Here is a 19598-nt window from a genome sequence, read left to right on the forward strand (position 1 = left end):
ACAGGGAGAAGGAAGGGGAGGGGAGATGGGCATTCGGAAGAGGAAGTGGAGAGGCTCAAAGAGAAGGGAACGTTTTCCTCCACAAAGAAGACAAGGAGAATGTGGCGCACAGGTCGGAGCAATAACAGCCTGGGCTGCGTGGGGAAGAGCCGTTGGCAGGTGCTGGTCGGCTCCACAAAGCAGGAGGCGTGGCCGCCAGTCAGAACCCGCCCCCTCGGGGCGACAAGGGCACAAACGGGGAAAGCTCCTGACCTCGGCCCCCTAAGAAAGGGACCGCCAGACCCCATCTCACAGGCTGGCTCTGACACTCAAGTCAATGGGAAGAAGATGAAATGGAAAAAACAGTCCAGGAACATGACTGTTACCTCTGTGCAAAGAGCACGCTTGGTGACAGTGGGCGAGCAAGTTGCGTGAAGAGAAGACAGACTAGGATGAGACATGAGAATCTAAAATTCCAGAGCACAAGCTACCGTCATTCCCAACACAGAAACGCGGCGCGAGAATTAATATTAATCGCGCATTATAAGTTCCAAGATTCATTGGTGAGAGGAGAGGAAATGAACCAGTATAGAAAAAAAATCAAGGAACCACGAGGCCCGAATGGTGCAGGGGTCCTCAGCATGGATGACCCTGTGACTGAAGATCAGAGATGAGAGGAAGGGGTGAAGGGAGGCGGAGGGCAGAGCAGGGCACGGGGCAGAGGAGGGTGAAGCTGAAATGCTGGTGTCACCCTCTTGATGTTGTTTTCAGAAAAGTAACGTGGTTTTTGAAAACTGTGTCTCTTAGTGCAAATTTACTTAACGACTTAATATTGTCTTAAACTTCCAGAGACCCCCACCACAGCTCACGGAAGTAGAAATCTTTCTCCGGGTTGTGGATCAGGGACAACGAAACAGAGGGTACGTCACTGGAAATGTGACACTAGCAATGAAAGAGAAGAAAGCGATGTAAAGGATACATATGATACTTTATATACTGTTCTCAGAACGCAGAAGAGGTGCTATGGACTGAGTATGTCCGAAATGGATATGTTGAACCTATACCACCCCCCAATGTGATGATATTAGGGTGGGGGGGCCTTCAGGAGGGGATGAGGATTGGATGAAGTCATCATAAACCAGACCCTCATGAGTGGGATTAGTGTCCTTCAAAGACACTAGAGAGCTTGCCTCCTCTCCCTGCTCTCCATCCTAGAAGACGGCAGCAGTCTGCACCCCAGAAGAGGGTCCTCACTGAACTGAGTGTGCTGGCACCCTGACCTTGGCCCTCCAGCCTCCAGAACTATGAGAAATAAGTTTCTGTCTGTTGAATCACCCAATCTGTGGCACTTCGTTATAGCAACCCAAACTGACTAGGACAAAAGATAATTCCAGTAAGTTACCCCATTAAAAGTAAGTTTCTGTAGGGCTTCTGAGTTTTGACCAAATTTACCTGCCCTGTCAATTCTGTTAAAAGAAATGACTAATTCAGTCAAAATATTCACCTGACCATTCCTGATCAAATTTTCCTTGACTGGCTTCAGAAGGTATGAGACATGAAAAATTCAAGTAATGATTTTCTCCTTTCTTCCTTGAAGAAGAAATTAAACAACGCTGACATTCAACAAGCCACAGTAATATCTGAGTGCCCTTTCCCTGAGAAGATGAACCATAACAGTTCAACAAAGCACATGTTATGTTTACAAAATTCCTATGAGAGTTTTACTGTCCAGAAATTATCCTTTCTCCTTGCTGATTTGGCTTTTGAAAAATAGAAAAGATCTTGCCCATTAAGCATGCCTGGCGTGGAGCTCTGGGGTGGTGACCCGCTGAGAGTCCTGCCCGCTACTTCTGTCCCTTTGAAGTAATAACATGGTTGTAACCCCCAGAATTTGGAAGTTGGCTGTAGACAAAACTTTCTGTATCTGGTATCTGGTTCCCCAAAAAAAAAAAAAAAAAGAAGAAATCTCACTGGGACAGAGAGGAACCAGTGTGGGGAATATCTGGATGTGACTCAGCATTATTTTAAGCAGAGAATTAAGTGGATAAGTATAAAAAAAAAAAAACTCTTAACTTGTATCTTCTCCTGATGTTCTGAAACTTCCATGTCACTGTTTACTGGCCAGGGGTCAGGGAGAATCACTGAAATAAACTAACAGGGAAAAGGGAAACATTCATGATTTTTACCTGGTCCCAAAACATTAGCATTTACTAGATACATCATTTTAGTAAGACAGTTAATGTCAGTGGCTGCATGATCAATCTAGGGATAATACCTGCCTAGCATCATTACCTTGAGAGGATTAAATGAGCTGAAATAAATAAAACACTCAGCACATCACCCAGCACAGAGTATTTAATAAAGGTTAGTTCTATTCTCATTGTAAAATAAAAATAAATGAATAAAAGGAAAGTAAAGCAAGCAGCTCTTCCATTTTCTTTTAGTTTTTATCTGCTCACCGTAGTTTTAAATGGACACATTCTGAAAGTCTCAATTTTATCATCACAGAATGTGAGCGCTCACCTGGCCTGATACCCATATTTGCCAAATGGGAAAAACTGAGGGCCAGGAAAACCAAAGACCTGCCCCAGATTCCTGGGTCTAGAATGCAGGTTCCCTGGATCTGGCCAGTGCAGTGTACTGTCTTTCAGACCCGCTAAACATTCGGAACCACTCTGTCGGTTCTTTCATTGGTAAAACATCAAATCTGCATTAAACAGCTGATAACAAAACAAAAGGACCCACCTCACTCTGCATCTTCTGGGCCTCCTTTGAAGCTTGATATGATGGTGTCTCAACAAATTCAAGCATCGATTTCCCTTTGTTTTTCTCATACTCTTCTTTGTACTTAACCTTCATTGAGAAAAAGCAGAAAAGGCACCTAAAGCTCACCAGCCCTTACACCAATAGAGCAAAGTAAAATAAACATACGGGTTTGATCGCTGGGTTCCCTGTGGATAATGATATACAAAGTAAACAGGTAATACATAGAACATGTTAAGGGATAAAAATGACTTAGAACACTAAGTAATGTAGTTCTAGGACTTGTCTAAAAGTATTTAAACACCTGAGATATATAGATGTTCATCGTATCTGCGGGGTTAATATGTATACACATGTTATACACACATATAAAACTACATATATGCAGACAGAGACAGACCAAAACAGAGAAAGAAGGAGAGAGGGAAAAAAGAGAGAGGTACCCACGATGGCTCTGAAAGCCTATCAGTAAATCAGGAACAAGAAGCAGAACAAAGCTGTGAACATCCATCACTACGTCAAAGGAGGGGACGGTGTTCTTTGGGACCACTGACTTTCTCCATAGACACTGAGTGAAACACACAGAGCTTTTTATGTGGCTTCTTTCAGGGTTGCTAAGCATTATTTAATAATATCCTATCACTAATTATTTATTTCAATGACAACCAATCCCCATCTTATTTACAAAATAGTTGGTCTTTTCTATCGCCTACTAACAAAAACTAGAAATATACTCTGTAAGCTGTCAGAGTGGTTGGTTTTTATGCAATTTACCTTTTTAAATTAAATTCACAGAAAAGTTACAATCGTGAGTCATTTCACTCAGAAATGTATTTTCATTAAAATCCTGTGTAATCATTACTTATGCAATGGGTTCTTAAGTTTTATAATAATAATAATAATTAATAGTAATAATTGCAATGATAACTAAATCCAAAAGAACATTTTCAAAACTTAGAACTTTGTGGTGGCAGGAAATAAACCAAATTTTTTAAAATCCTATTTTTTAGGAATATTTTTGTTTTATAGAAGTGTGATAGAATGATCAATGAAGTATTTGAGGTATAATAACACACTATGTTAGGATAAAATTTTGTGGGGAAAATAAAATAAAAATAAGAACACAGAAAGAAAAAAAATGTACATTTCCAAGCCTTGAAGGAGAGCTGGTTCGTGTATTTTTTAAATAAATGAAGGTGGATATCAAATGATGACAGTATTTATGTTCCATAGGATACATTTAAAAGAGTGATGTAAAAAATTCTATCTTAATAGATGCTGGAAATAACATCTTTTGCAACTACTGAAATTCAAAATAAAAAATAGCTATCAACTTTAAAGTGATCAAGGAAGAAGATGTTTTTAAAAGTTTCTTTTAGAGAGTATACAGAATTTCATAGTTGAGAGAAACATTAACAGAATACATTGGTAAGATAGTTTTCCCTTTTTAATACACTTAAAACTGAATTGGGAAATTATTATAAACTTTGTGCCTGGAAAATTACTTTTGCAGCTCAAAATGACAAATCAGTACACTATAAAGATTGAAATTAACATGAGATTTGATCATCATTTAACTAACTCATATATTGTAAGTTTTAAATTGTGTATAGTAACTGTTATATTACAAAATGCCTGCAGATGGAAACGTGGTTCAAGCTTTCCCAACCCAATAAATACAGAGAGAATCGTTGTTTGCGACTTTTCTCACGATGCACATTCTTTCCAGCAGCTGCACGTTCTCAGTCGAGGTGCCTGGCAGTGAGTGGTCCAGGGTCCGGGCAGGGAGGGCATGTACCTGACTCTGGAGCGTGGCGTTGCCTTTATGATGCAGGTGTTCTGCAGCGTCCGCGTCGAAATGATACATTCCTTTGTTTTCTTCAAAAAGCTTTCTATACTCTCGCTAAAATAGAGAACATGAAAATAAAGTCAGAAGAAAAGAGGCTGATTAGAGCAACTAATGGTTAGGAACGCAAACTGGAAGACACAAGCCAACGAGAGCTGCACAGCTGCAATCAGGTTCCCACCTGCAGTCGGCTGGTCATGTGGATATCTGACCCTGAGCTAAACCGGCAACGCAAGAGACCAGCCCCATGTGCTCAATGTGAACAGCATGTAAAACACTCAAGAGCAGCAGAGGGCAATTGGTTGTAAACACATAACGTAAAAGATACTCATGACACCACCAGGGAGTGACAACGGATAAGCCTGTGACTCGTGAGGAAAAGCGAAGTGGGCAAAATAACGGTCGTTTGTCCTGCCCTTATCCTAGAACAGAAGTGTATTTAACTGCATCTCTAAGAAGGGGAGGGAAGAAAAGAAGAAGAAACAGAGGAAAGAAAAGCTGGAGGCAGGAAAGAAAAAAACATCATATACAACAGCTCAGCCATGAGAAAGATTGGAAGTCATAAGGAAAAAGAGGGGATGAGAAATAATTCAACTAATTTTCCTAAAAGGAGACGGCAGGAGTTCCTAGAAGAGAAACCAAGGAATCTGCGTATGGTCGGTTGAATTTTTAAGGTGAAGAAAGAGGATTAAGACTACTATTCAGACATACAGACAAAAAGGTGAATTTGGAAGAGACCAGAATGGATAAGGATGCCAAATTTGGCAAATGTAGGACTCTAAATACAATGAGCAGCAATAAGACAAAAGCTGCTGCATTACTGTTATCACTGGAGATTGAACACTTAGTTATTCTGCCCTGTTTTAGAGATAAATGGTAACTCTGTAACTCTCAAAAACTCATGTCTACAGAGACTTAAGCTAAAGCTGGTTGCTCCTTAGACAATGAACATCTCAGTGAAGGTGGCAGTTTTGTGTAAAGTGGAGAGAGAGGTAAGCAGCACGTGAAAGGGAGCAGGAAAGAGCTGGGACACCTGGCTCTTAGGAGATGCTCTAGGGATCTGAGAGTGAAACAGGAAGAAGGCTCAGAGCCAGGGATGGGAAGGATGGAAGGTCCACATGGCCTGCACAGGAAAACTTCTTTCCAAGGGGACACAGCAATGGTCCCCAGAGGCACTTTCAGTCAATTAGGAAGCTAAGATATGTGTCCTCCAAAACGCTAACCAGAACACACTAAGGGAGAAGCTCATGAAAATGTTCACATGGTACATCTTGACCAAAGAGAACAAGTTACTAATTTTGGTTTCTCTGCTAGTTTAAAAAAAAAAAAAAAAAAGCTAATCTCAAAGGATAGCAATATACTTAGAGACTTTATAATTTGCCTAGAAGTTATTTTATAATATATATCTATAAAATAATTGTGAATTGAATGTAACAAGCTAGAGTATGTTCCATTACTGAGTTTAGATCCAGAACTAATAAAGCCTAGGATTATGCCTGGAATAAAATGGGCATATACTAAGAAAAGGTCAAAAAATATTGTCCCCAGTACAATGACCTATTGTAATCACAGAGAATTTCAGAGACAGCTATTTGTAAAACAAAACAAAAACAAAAACACCCTAATTGAACTAAGATCTGCAAAAGACTGATCAATGCTTGCTTCTGATATAACAGCCTCTGTTGCCCCCTAGTGGGAATTACACAGAGTAACGCACAATATATATTTTTAATTTATTATAAAAGAAACAGAAAGCTAACAGACTATTTTCCAGGGGAAGTATTTCCTCAAAAACTTAACCGATGTGGCTATACACACTCACTGGGCACTAATTTTACTCTACACATTAAAAAATTTTTAAATTATGATTTATATCAAAGACATTTAGAGGTCTTTAAAAAACAGCCATTAATAACAAACTGACAACTAATTCTGGCAGAATGTTTAAGTATTCTCTTAATCTTCTAATAAAATTAAGTTGCCTTTATAAATCAACAAAATTCCAATTCTCTTTACATTAAAATTTAAAAGAAGGCAATTCTGACGTACAATAAATTTGAGCCACTGTAATATCGTGCAACTTTAATAAGTAGATACTTCAGAGTAACACCTCATTTGAGTTTTAAACTTCCTCTCCCATGAAGTAACTGTTGAGTCACAATTTTTCTATGGGGGAAAAAATCTATAATCTAGGCAAAAGCACCACGTGGATGAACGTTTAAATTTTACAAATGGTGTATAAGACAAGTGTAATAAATGACTTTGCTGGGTGTTCTCTGTTGAAGAGATACTGGGAACAACTAATATTAAATTATGGTTTTTTCACCATTATTATAAAATAAAGGTCAATATTCTTGAAAAGAAAGATTGCCTATGAATGGCATGCATTCTTCTAGCTACTAAAAATTTTTAATTACCACTGTGACATTTTTATTGGCTTACACACTTGTGTCCTAAGGAAATTTAACCCAAATAGGGATGAGGAAGAACCAAGGTCAGATGCTACTGCAGCGATCAAACTGGATGAGCAAAGACTGGACATGAAGAAAGCAGAGCTCAGAGAACAGAAACGTCAATTTTTAGAAGCATACTTAAGAGAAATGATGCAATATGCGAAACTGAAACAGAGCCACTCAAGGAACAGGGAGTAGGGATGAGTGTTGAAACGGAGGACTCCACAAATTACGTGTCCTGGGACTGAGTCTAATTCTCCTCCTGACAGTCTCCTAATTCATCCTGCTCAACAGATGGGAAAGATAACCGACTGCTTTTCCTCCAAAGACCAGTGATAAAAATTACTTAATTAATTAAAAAAAATCTCTGTATGAATTATTTACACACAGATTACATTTCAAGAAGAAAGGAGGATTACACAATAATGAACAGAAGTTTCAATATATCAAAGTCAAGTGTAGACATTTGTTTAAATGAACTGAAGCTGTTGTCTCATTATTGAATAGTTTGGGAACCGGGTTTTGACTACAGATTTTTCTCATCCGTGACTGTGGGCACATGTCCTGAAGACAACTCTTTTCACTTTTTCACATTCTCTACCCAACATACTTTGCCATCAAATCTGTGCCTGACCCAAAGCAGATATATACTAATCATAAAAATTTGGATAAGTTTTGAGTGAGTGAGTGAGTGAGTAATTACTGAAATAGGCAGAGAAATAACTTGAGGTCAAATCAGACTTCATCATCACCGTGGGGCATTCTGAGATGTAGGAAACAGAGGCACAGGTGAGCTGGGGTCATCAGTAATGAGAGCCAGTGAGGTCAGGGCCCAGATGCCCTGCGTGTTGGAAACACCTCTAACTAAGAGGTGATTTCTGTTAGAGTAAATCACCCTCTCCTCCTGGTTGAACTGAAAAAAAAAAAAAAAACCATGGAAACCTTCACAACTCTAAAAGCACAGTATCAATGCAAACATCTTTGAAACCTGTTCTTAGAGAAAATACCATTTAGACTAAGACAACTTTTACGCTAACAAGACCTACTGAATACCAGACACTCTGCTCTGGCCAGCATAAAATAAGAGATCCCAAGAGCCTGACCTTCAAGTGGCTTCAATCTACTACAGACAAAGAAAGGGGAAGAAGACAGACAGAAAGGATGCTCGCACAAACACTTTGGAAGTGTAGCTGCTCAACAAGAAAGTCTCTGTTCAGGAGATATTAAAGAGCTAGCAAGAACCCCGTTTGTAAAGCGACAGCCTGGGTGGGATTTAAATAAGCAAGCAGACTGCTACTTTTCACTGAGTTAGTCACTGAGGGAGGAGTGATGCCCAAACTCGCCTAAGGAAGCAGGTGCGCTCATGATCACTGCACGGAGTCACACGACATCTACAGTTGCCGACAAACAACCACTTACTCCGCTGAGCATTTTGCTGGCTTTCAAAGCATGGTCTAAAAACAAGTCTGGGAAATCTGAAACTGGATCATGCATATTTTGAATGTCTTTCTTGTACTTCACCTAAGAAAATAACATGGAACAAAATACCATCTAGGAGAAGAAAATAGTATGCTTTTGCATTATGGCCATTTTTTTTTTTTTTTTGCTTTTTTTTTTTTTTAATTGAAGTATAGTCAGTTACAATGTGTCAATTTCTGGTGTACAGCACAATGTCAGTCATGCATATATATACATATATTAATTTTCATATTCTTTTTCATTAAAGGTTACTACAAGATATCGAATATAGTTCCCTGTGCTCTACAGAAGAAATTTGTTTTTAACACAACAAAGTATTATCTAGCGGTAAATTGACGGATGAATTTACAAGTAGCCACTAGGTGGTGCTCATTTACTACAAATGAGTTTTTTTTTTTTTTTTTTTTTAGTGTTCTTTCCAGAGACTTGAAAATATTTTGATACTTCCTTTTACTGTTGATGTGCTCAGAAAGGGTGATGTTAACAGAATCAAGTAACTTTAACATAAATTCCACTTTCAAAAAATAAAGAAAATAGAAACTTTACTCTTTAGGAATTACTACCATCTTTCAATTATGTTTTATGTTGATTTTAGGGCTTTTGGTGGCTTTCATCTGATTACTATACACATTTTTTGTCTTTTTTTTCACACATTGCTTTGGAAATATAATAATATTAGTAATAGTAATAATAATAAAAGTTAATAATAGAAAACATCAAGCACTTACTGTGTGTCAAACACTTTTCTGTTTAAACACTATATGTATTAAGTTTTAATCTCCACAACCCTAGTAGGTAAATACTTTAAGTATCCCTAGTTTATAGCTGAGGAAACTGAATCACAGAAAGATGAAAGTATAATATTAAGTATTAAGTGGCAGAGCAAGGGTCAAATCCAGGCGATCTGATTGCAAACATTAAGTTTTCTTTTAGATATATTTCAACTCTATTTGTCTTATGTTTGTACATAGAAAAAATAATCAAATAAGAAAAATAAATCATTAAGACATTCTCAAGGGCCCTAAAAGACAGAAACACACATTTCAATTGCTGGTAACAAACAAAAGTTGGTCAATGAACACAAATAACAATACCTTCTAAACATTAGAGAAAGTAAAATATACTAAGTTCCAAGGATATGACAGGAGTTGAAAGGTTTCAATGCTCTAACAAAACAAAAGTTTAACAATAGTTAATATTTTAAAAGGTACTCTGTACACCATTCAACTACAGCAAAATGATCAATTTTTTCCATGCTTCTGCTTTTATACTCTTTCTAATTCTAATTTAAAAAATTAAGGCATCTTTTCTTGTCAATTGAAACTTTGTCTTTAAAGATATAAAATGAAAACAAGTCTTGCAAAGAAGCATGTCACAGAATTTACATAAGGGATAAGAAAGAAATTGTAAGTCAACTTCTCAAGTATAATTTCTGAAAACTTCTTTATGATAAACTACCACGTACCAGGCAGCACTTTACAATATAAGCAATTTCACCAGCATAATTACATGAGTTAAGGACTGTCAAAATCACTAATTTATGATACTACCCAAAACTTTTCTGAAAAACTCTATAATCTATTTCTACTCTTTTTTTTTTTAATTGAAGTACAGTCAGTTACAATGTGTCAATTTCTGGTGTCCAGCACAATGTCCCAGTCAAGCATATACATACATACATTTGTTTTCATAGTTTTTTCCATTAAAGATTATTACAAGATTTTGAGCACAGTCTCCTGTGCTATTATTTCTACTCTTGATCAGCTATGAAAGTTTTATTGGCAATATACTAGTCCTATTTATTAGTTAATTAGTAATCAGTAACCATTAATAGCAAATTACAGTAATACATTTTTCTCAGAAAAGCCTCAGGAAAATATGCTTCAGTGTTTTCAACTAAAATTATTTGGAAATTACATGATCTTGATTAACTATCACAAATACCACACCACCAAGTCTGAGAAAACAAGGATCAAAAGACACTGAAAATAATTTTCTGTGAAGCACAAGTCATGAAGCAGAAAGTAACTTACATCACTCGCCAGGGCAGTGGCCAGCTGACTTTGCCTAAAAGAAGCACTTTCAAGAGGATTGTAATGATGTCTCTTATCCTTCATTTCATTATCAAATTTTTCTTTATATTTAATCTGCCATGAAAGAAAAAAAACAGGATAAATTAAATACCACATTTGTCTTCAAGCTTTCAAAGTTAACACATTTGATTTTTAATTAGATCAGATAAAAGCGACTTTAAAAACATATGATAGCTAAGTTTAAATTCCTGGTATTTCCTCCCATATAAAGCTTAATTAGGCATAAAGGCTTTTTTTTTTTAATTAAAAAACACCTCTACTTGAACATGGATCATATATGCAATTAGGCATGAACTCAAATCCTATTAACAAGAATTATATACTAAGATCTTGGGATTTTTAAATGTCAGTTTCCATTTCTGTATTCCTATTTAATCTACGATCAGTTAGAAACTGAGATCACAAATGTCTTAACATCTACCACATTTAGAAAATGGGTGTAAATCTCAGAATCTGAATCTGAATTTCCCTAAGAGAATTATTCCAAATGCAGGACATGTCTCATACCATAGTTTTTCTCATTATTTCCCATTCGTTCAAAAATTCATTGTCAGGGATTACATTCTCTGAAACATCCTGGGTCTATTTAATGTCATTTTTTTTTTATTTCTCTGCTTTAACAACACAGTTGTATTCAACGACAGAACCACCTCCAATCTTCACTGTGGATTTTTTTAAGTAGTCTTAAGGCAACCAAAAAGATCCGGATTATCAACTTATCCTGCAGAACTGTTTTTCTTCATGAATAGAGAAATATGTGAGTGTATGTTATGATAAGTAACTGGAATACAGATACAAGTTCTTTACAAAAATAAACCAAAAATAACTCATCTCATTTCACATCTGCTTTGATTCCCGTAGCCAGGAAAAGAAGCCTCAAAAGCAAAAGTAGGCTGTTGTGTCCTCTCATAATATTTTTATTGTATCATGATTCTTAACACAGTCTGTTTTCTTACCACATTCAGAATGCACCTTTATTCGTACATCCTAAGACCCCGCCTTGCAGAAACTTTACAAAAAAGCAGTCTTGGAATGGCTCACATTAGCTCTCTTAATCGAGTGTGTATCGGGTGATGGTCTGCCCCCAGGGACACAAACCAGGTACCTGTGGGAGGGAGCTAGCCAAGACCCTGGTGGGAATACATTTGGAAAATATTGCAAGATGGTTCACAGGCAACATTTTCTGTTGTGGTTGCACTGGCTAATGGTAACTTTTTGATAGTCACGTGGCCTTATAGATTCAAGCAAAATCTCCTTTATTCTAATGAGTTGGCAAGGCCTCTCTGAAACAAGAAAAACTCTAATTTTTAAACAATTATTTTGTCTTGAAATCAGGGACAACATCACCAATGGAATAAATGTACAGTTTTTCAATGAAAGAACCCCTCCTCAATGCAATCCATCCACATAGTCGTATAGATTTTAAACAGGTCCCCTAGCCCACCTTCTGACTACATGTTCACATTGAACACTCTACCTTACTTTCAACCCACGGTTCGTTCACACATCTCAGTGTCTACCTGCTCAGCACACTCGCATTTCCTAAGGGATCAGGGCAATGCTTTCCTTTCATCACAACTGGTGACCCCACCATGGAACAAAGTATCTTCCTTCCAGTTTTAAGATCATTTGAGACAAGAAGAAATAAGGGTTGGGTGACATCGCTGTGGTTTTAAGGCTGCATGTTACCCCTTCTGCATAAATCAATCACTTTGGAAACAAATGAAAAGTGATTTACACCTCAGACTGACTTGATCCACACTATGAATACCATATTTAATGGTCCTGATGACTACCAACTTTTGCTTTTTACTAATTTTTATTTAAAAACAGGTTCGGTATATAAGATGAAATTCCTGAAAGTTTTATGAGGAATTTTAACAGACCCAGAAGGATTTTCAGAGGCCCACTCTTGGAGAAAACACTGGAACTGTTCAAACACAGCTTAACCTGGTTCCTCATAACTGCACCTGAGCAGGGCTGGGGTTTAATGGTCCAAAGCCTGACTCCAAACTCAGTAGTTCAAAGCTTTCACCACGAGGGATGCTGGGCTTCATGACATCACTCATGTATCAGATTCACAAAGTGCCAGAAAAACAGGAATAAAAAAAACAGCCCCTGCACAAAGCTTTTCAGCACAGCCACAGAAACAAAGGCTGGGGAAGAAACGGAAAACTGGATAAGGACACTTAATTATCGGTGAAAATGAAAAGTAAACAACAACCCAACACCACATGTCCATAGGCTTCAGTTCCTGCTGACTGTGGATCAAAGTGATCTAAAAGCTATTGAGGGAGGGAGAAATTATGCCATTTGTTCAAAGTCACTCCCGGGCCAGTGGCAGAACCAGGAGCTGTTCTCAGGCAGCCCGGCTGCACCACCCATTTTCCTAACTACTCAGCCGAACCGCAATGCGTTGCAGGCGCCTGCCACTGCTTCTATACAACCAATGGGAACTCTCTGCCCCCAGAAAAGGCTGAAATCATAAGTCAGGAACCTAAACTGATGCCAGGAGAGCTGCCAGGTGTGTGCCAACATCCCCAGCTCTTCAACGAGTGTTCCCTGGACTGAGAAGAGCTTGGAGGAGTCATGGCCCTTTGCAGACCCTCCCAAGCTAAGAACATAGTAGGTCTTCTTATTTGCTCAGACATCATTTTACGTTCTTCAGTTATAGTTGCAAGACTTTTGCAACTTGAGCAAGGGACATTTTCAAAGCTGAAAATACTATCAGTGCATACAAACTACTGTTCGTTGTCATTACAGTTGACTTTGCAAATGTTACATCTTTTTCCAACAAGAGTTTTAAATTTTTGCTTAGTCAAGCATGACTACTCTTTTATAGCTTCTGGATCTCCAGTTTTGTTTAAGAACAACTCTGTTACCCCTATGTGGTATATACAGTCTCCTGGATTTTCTTTTAGGATTTTTAAATTATTTTATTGTTTACATTTACATCTTTAATCCATCTGGAATTCATTCTGTAGATGGTTTAAGATTCCGGTCCAATTTTTTTTTTTTGTCCTGATGGATGGCCAGCTATGTCAGCAACATCTATTAACGAGCCCCACTTTTTCCCACTGACTTAAACCAACACTTTCATTGTATATTAAATTCTCATACACACTGGAACCTATTTCAGGATTCCCTGTTCTAGCCTACTGATTATTTTATTTCTTACTATACCGATCCCATATTGATTTAATTTCATTGGTTTTATACCATGTTGTGGTGACTCATAGTTTAAGTTCTCCTTCACTTTCATACTTTTAAAGGCTATTCTCAAGCACTTCCTTTCCATTAAAACTCTAAGATCGTTTATCCATACTTAAAAAAGAGAACGGTTGGATTCTAATTGAAATTGCATGACATTTATATATTAATTTTGGGAGAACTGAAAATTTTTATCTGTTGAGACGTTTAGCCAAAATTATGGCATGTTTTTACACTTTTTCAGATTTCTTTTTTAATGATTTCAATGTTTTCTTCATTAACATCACCTCTTTTTTACTTTGTGATGAAAGCATTTAAAATGGAGAATATTGCTATTTTTCTTACTAAGTCAGAAGTTGTGTATATGTGTGTATAGGTAGCGATTTAATTACTAATCTAATCTAATTAATAGGACTACGGCTAAATTCTAGAAATCCTAGGAAATGTGACAGCATGGCTGAACTCACTGGAAAAGGTTAGGACTTGAGCCAGGAGAAAAGAAAACTTCATTTTATGCTTAAAATTAGACTTATTTTATCCCTTACTGAAATTTACAATTTTTGTAATCCTATCTGACATGGCTACAGAAACATTATCGCTGCCTATTCTTGCAATTAAAGATATTATCTAAAATAAAATATTTTTCAGTACTGCTGGAAACAAAATCTCTCAATAAAATCATTGTGGAATCATCACTAGAGTCTTACTTGACTAGAAAGTTTAGAAGCTTCCACAGCATGTTCAAAATCTGGTCTTCCAATTACAGCAGGCTCTTTGTTCATTACTCCTTGTCCTTTCTTGTATTCAGCCTAAAATGAATAAATAAGAGTATGTTAGATATTTCCACTTGCCAATGAAAAATTGCATTGACAATAGCCAAAATATAATATAACAGACCCTCGATCTATAAAAAAAAATTCCTTACAACTCACCAAATACTAAAATGCTGACCACTAAGCTGAAACTGATTTTATAGTGTGATTATTTAAATAAACAACTTTTTGTAGTAAAATAATTACTAAGTTTGAGTCTATGTGTACAGTCATCATCATCATTGTGTTTATGTTTTCCAGGAGAAAATTTTAGATCACTGAGACCCTGCATGCTACATATATAGATAAATCTTATGGCTCTGTTCAGTCTTAGGAACTGATCTAACCCTGTTTGGTTAACATGCGGTTGAATTTAGTGAATAGTTATTGACTTTGTTTAAGGGGAGTAGAGCTTATGTTACGTGAATAATTGGTTCAAGGTAAGTTATCATTTTTAACCAGATGTATAGTATGTTTAAGTAAGATGGTGTTAACCAAGAAGGAGGTCTCAGAGAAAATAAAACAGCTCTGATGTATAGGAAAATGTCAGCTGAAGAGGATCTGCACAGTTAACAGCAAAGGTGGAAACACTGCCAAAGGATGGGGATGGGAAGGGACAGACTGGGAGTTCAAAATTTGTAGATACTGACAGGCAAATGCAGAATAGATAAACAAGATTATACTGTATAGCATAGGGAAATATACACAAGATCTTGTGGTAGCTCACAGAGAAAAAAATGTGACAATGAATATGCGTATGTTCATGTGTAACTGAAAAATTGTGCTCTACACTGGAATTTGACACAACATTGTAAAATGACTATAACTCAATAAAAAAAAGTTAAAAAAAAAAAAAAAAAGGTGGAAATAGAGCCAAGTGAAGTCCTTTGGGACAGAGTAAGAAATAATATGAGACCAGATGATGGACAAACTTGACTTTCAGGCTGAGATATTTGAATGTTATCTGACACCTTATATGAATGGTATTTATTTCTTTAAAAGTAGGATAACAAAATCCATAATCAAGCTGAGTTTGGGCAGTTTCTGTGCATACCCAAATAATCTGCATAGTCACACAGATAAATCAAATAAAAAACCTGAGATGTCATTAATTCAAATTAATTAATTTCACTAACTAAATTAACCATCCAAATACCAAAGCCATGCTTCGTCTCCTGCAAGAATAAGATAAGATAAGAAAGAGAGATTACACTGCTTATGATCTTGCTGTTCTGCGTCGCCATCTTGATGTCTGGTCTGTCAAGCCCCGCCTTATACGTGTGGGTGTCCTGCACGTCCTTTCTGTAAAAAATCTGATCAAAGAGACAGTTTTAATTGAAAAAAAAAGAGTAAATTCATGCAGTTGCTAGCCTTGCTGTCCATATCATTATTTATCCTTGCCATAATCATTTTAGAAAGCCCAATGAATACACTTTTAAAAAAAAAAATTTATGTGCAACATTGCCTGGGATAGATATATTCTCTTTTTACTATGCTGATGCCTCACTGCATATGAACTGAATTTTTACAACATAAGAAATATGACACCAAGACCTTGACTCAGAACCAATCGTAGTGGGGAGGGGATAGCTCAGTGATAGAGCACAGTGCTTAGCATGTACAAGGTCCTGGGTTCAAGTACCTCCATTAAATAAATAAACAAACCAAACAACTAATTACTGCCCCCTCAAAAAAACCAGTCTTACGAGATTTTATATATACCACCCTCATAAGCATGTCATTCTTTGTAAGTGTATATGTGTGTAATCATACACAGAATATCCTTATCAAGAGTGTTAACCTACCCATCCCACAGTCTTGAACCCAGCAGATACAGGATAAGCCCCAGCCCACGAGTATAGGAAAGTCACTTCCTGGGATGAGGGTGTGTGAAATTTTGGAACTCTCCAACTTTCACCCTCCCAACCACACCTTTCTCTTCCTTTTCTGATTGCTTCAAATGCTCACAGCTGGGAGGCCCAGTCTTAGGTGCCGATAGTTGATTCTAGTAAATATCATTGCAGTGACTTGATCCTCCAGAAATAAAAAGATTTATGGTAAGGAATATTCATCCTCTGAATGCACATTAGATGCAATCAAATCAAAGTGTGGGAAATGGAGGTTTAAAGAGAAAAATATATACATATAAATTTTGCCAAATGTGCTTCAGGTGATAGCAGCTGGTTAGATGAACTTGATTGACCAATGGGAGGAGACACCAGAAGCAAACTCATGTAACGCCTGGTGAGCAGCATCACAACATCTCTCCAGTCTGTCTGCTTCTCTGTTTCCTAAGATCAGTCATGAGCTGAAGGAATATCTATTTGCCATGTGGAGTTCTATTTGACAAATTCTCTGGTGGGTAGTTGACTCATCCACTACACTAGGTTCTACTAAATTTTTAATTCAAAGGGTGTAGTGAAAGTCATTCTTAGAACCTACTTACACTTTTTCAAGGCATAAAAGGTAGAACACAGAAATGTACAACTGAACATTTATACGAAATGCACAATAAATTGCATTTATATAAAACAAGGATTCCTAATGCCGCCTGCAAACTTGCTGGGTCACTTATTAAAACTTTAGATTCCTGAGGTCCACCCCTCGTCCTCTGCAATAGAATTTTCGTAAATAGGGCCCAAGAATCTGTGTTTTAATGAATTCTGCAGTTGACCACTGTGATTCCGTGTTCTGGATAATCTCAATGTATCTTATTTTCCTTTGAAACTTGAGGTGTTTAATTCATATTTTGTGGTTGGCTTTATTCCTTTGATAACTATGTAAGCTTAAAAAGCTAAAGCTCTAAATGTCCTTAGAAACAATGAACAGTACATATATGTAAATTTAAAAATATATATGCAGTGAAAAAAAAAAGATTTATCAAGCCATGAAAGACATGGAAGAAACTTAAAAGATCAAATGAAAGAAGCCAGTCTGAAAAGGCTACAAACTGTACAATTCCAATCAAAACTTGAGGTGTTAAAAAAAATTTGTATTCTTGTTTCTTTCAAAAATAATATCAAGTTTAAGAAGTGATAATGCATTAATGTATCGATAGGCTCCCTAACACGTTATGTTATTTCAATGAAACATGTATACACAGTTCCATTTAAGAGCTTGCATTGGCTTCACCACTGATTATTTTATAAACTATGTTTATAATCCTGAACCTGTCTGATAAGTGAACACAGCTTTAAATACAATTAGCAGAATTTTGGCAATAACGTCTGTTTTCTTCACCACGTCTATTTTCATAGGCTTTACCATAGGTTTTGTGTGCACCGGTAGCAAAAGAAACAAAAATAAAGGGAAAGCTGAGTTATTTTGTTGGGTGAGTTTTAAATCTTTAGGGATTTAAAATCAGCCAATTGCGATTGCTTTCAAAAAGCAACACACTCATCTACAAATGCTGGCCGGTCGACCTCAGCCTGCACCGAGTTAAACACAAGCCAGAGGTGTAAACAAAAACAGACTCTCAGGTGAAAACAAACAAACAAACCAAAATTATTACCCACCTACCATACTAACTGTTCCTAAGTTACCACATTCAGATGAAAGCCATAGGGGGGAAATGTCTTTTTGTTTAGAAAAGAATGAAGGTAAAAATGGAAACCCTTAGTTTTTGTAAAGAGCTGCAACCTTTCAGAAACCTACGCCTCACATGGGTTACCTAATTATACGCTGTTCAGCCTAATGACTGCATGAAGAGAGGTGAGCAGCACAAAGGCGGCGGGAGCCGGACTCTGAATAGGGCCCCGTCATCCATGTAAATTGCAAATTAGAGGCCGGCATATGTGACTCAACACAAATATGAAGATTGACAGGAGCTGCACATTCAGACAAGCGGACACCACCGAGCCACACAGGAGGAAAGCTCAGGAGCCTGGCCACGGCAGACCTTCCAGAAGCTCGGGGCTTGGGGATGGTCCAAGGAACGGGGATTACGTTGAGGGGCACTGGAGGCAGTTAAGACCCCGATTCTCGCTCTTTGCAAGGATGTCTGAGCTCAGCTGGTGTGGACACGTGGCGGCCTGAGCGGACTCCGCCCCTCCCTCCACCTAACCTGGGACTTAGGGCCGAGGGAGGCTCATCTGACATTTCTCAAATGTCCCCAATATGCATTTACTCCCTCCTGCAGCCCATCAGAACAGAGGAAGAATAAAAATGTTACACGACAGAAGAGAGGTGCGTCAGCGGAAGGTCAAAGAATGTATATATGTATATATTTTTCTATTTCCTGAATAATTCAAATCCTACATGCTCACTGTATTGAAACAAGGGACAGCCACCCCCTCCACCAATTCTCCAGGCAGTCTTCTCATGATGAGATGATGTTCTTTGTTTTTTTTTTTTTTTAACTGTTTTGAATAAGAAGAAAGACAGAGATTCCTGAAAATCATCAACCCAGGATGGGTACAAGCCAAAGGGTCAATGACTGATTTTACCTCATTTTATTAAATGTTTTCTTCCCTACTATATCAGCAGAGTGCAGGAGAGAATGAAAGAGAAGATGGAGGGGGAGAAATAATAACAATAATAATAATAATTTTCAATTTTGGCCATTTATTATGTACCAGGTACCCTACTAATGACTGAACATTCACTGCCTCACTCACACATTTCTTACATGTATGACTATAAGGATTTACATCCATTAGACCAAGTTCCCTTCACTATTCTTCTATTTCCATTTTTTTCTTAATTTTAAACTAGTTCTTCTCACTAATGAACATCAGAATAATCCTGCTAAGTCCCATGAAGGAAACAAATGGAATTTTAATGGACATCACACTAAACCTACCAAAATATTTAGGGAAAAATGATATCTCAACAATATTTCATTCTGTTTCCAGGAGAAGGTATATTTCTCCCTTTCTTTAAATCTTTTACTGCAGCTTTCCATGAAGTTTCATCCTTACCTTCTACAGGTCTTGAACAGGGAAAATACAACAGTTATCCTATT

General features: G+C 37.3%; 1 protein-coding gene across 3 annotated transcripts in view; it reads right to left on the reverse strand.

Moving 5' to 3' along the window:
* Positions 1 to 19598, reverse strand: part of NEBL (nebulette) — a 310537-nt gene that overhangs the window by 55066 nt on the left and 235873 nt on the right. Inside the window, exons 6-11 of one of the 3 annotated variants that reach the window (XM_006195285.3) lie at positions 15847 to 15948; positions 14531 to 14632; positions 10554 to 10667; positions 8461 to 8562; positions 4541 to 4645; positions 2725 to 2832 (exon numbers count right to left, since the gene is read on the reverse strand). The exons of the other annotated variants lie outside the window; for them this stretch is intronic. Of the exons in view, the coding sequence (XP_006195347.2) occupies positions 2725 to 2832; positions 4541 to 4645; positions 8461 to 8562; positions 10554 to 10667; positions 14531 to 14632; positions 15847 to 15948 (633 nt within the window). The remainder of the gene's footprint in view (positions 1 to 2724; positions 2833 to 4540; positions 4646 to 8460; positions 8563 to 10553; positions 10668 to 14530; positions 14633 to 15846; positions 15949 to 19598) is intronic. 3 annotated transcript variants of the gene reach the window in all.

This window comes from Camelus ferus, chromosome 35 (assembly GCF_009834535.1).
Source record: "Camelus ferus isolate YT-003-E chromosome 35, BCGSAC_Cfer_1.0, whole genome shotgun sequence".
In the NCBI taxonomy this organism is placed as follows: domain Eukaryota; kingdom Metazoa; phylum Chordata; class Mammalia; order Artiodactyla; family Camelidae; genus Camelus; species Camelus ferus.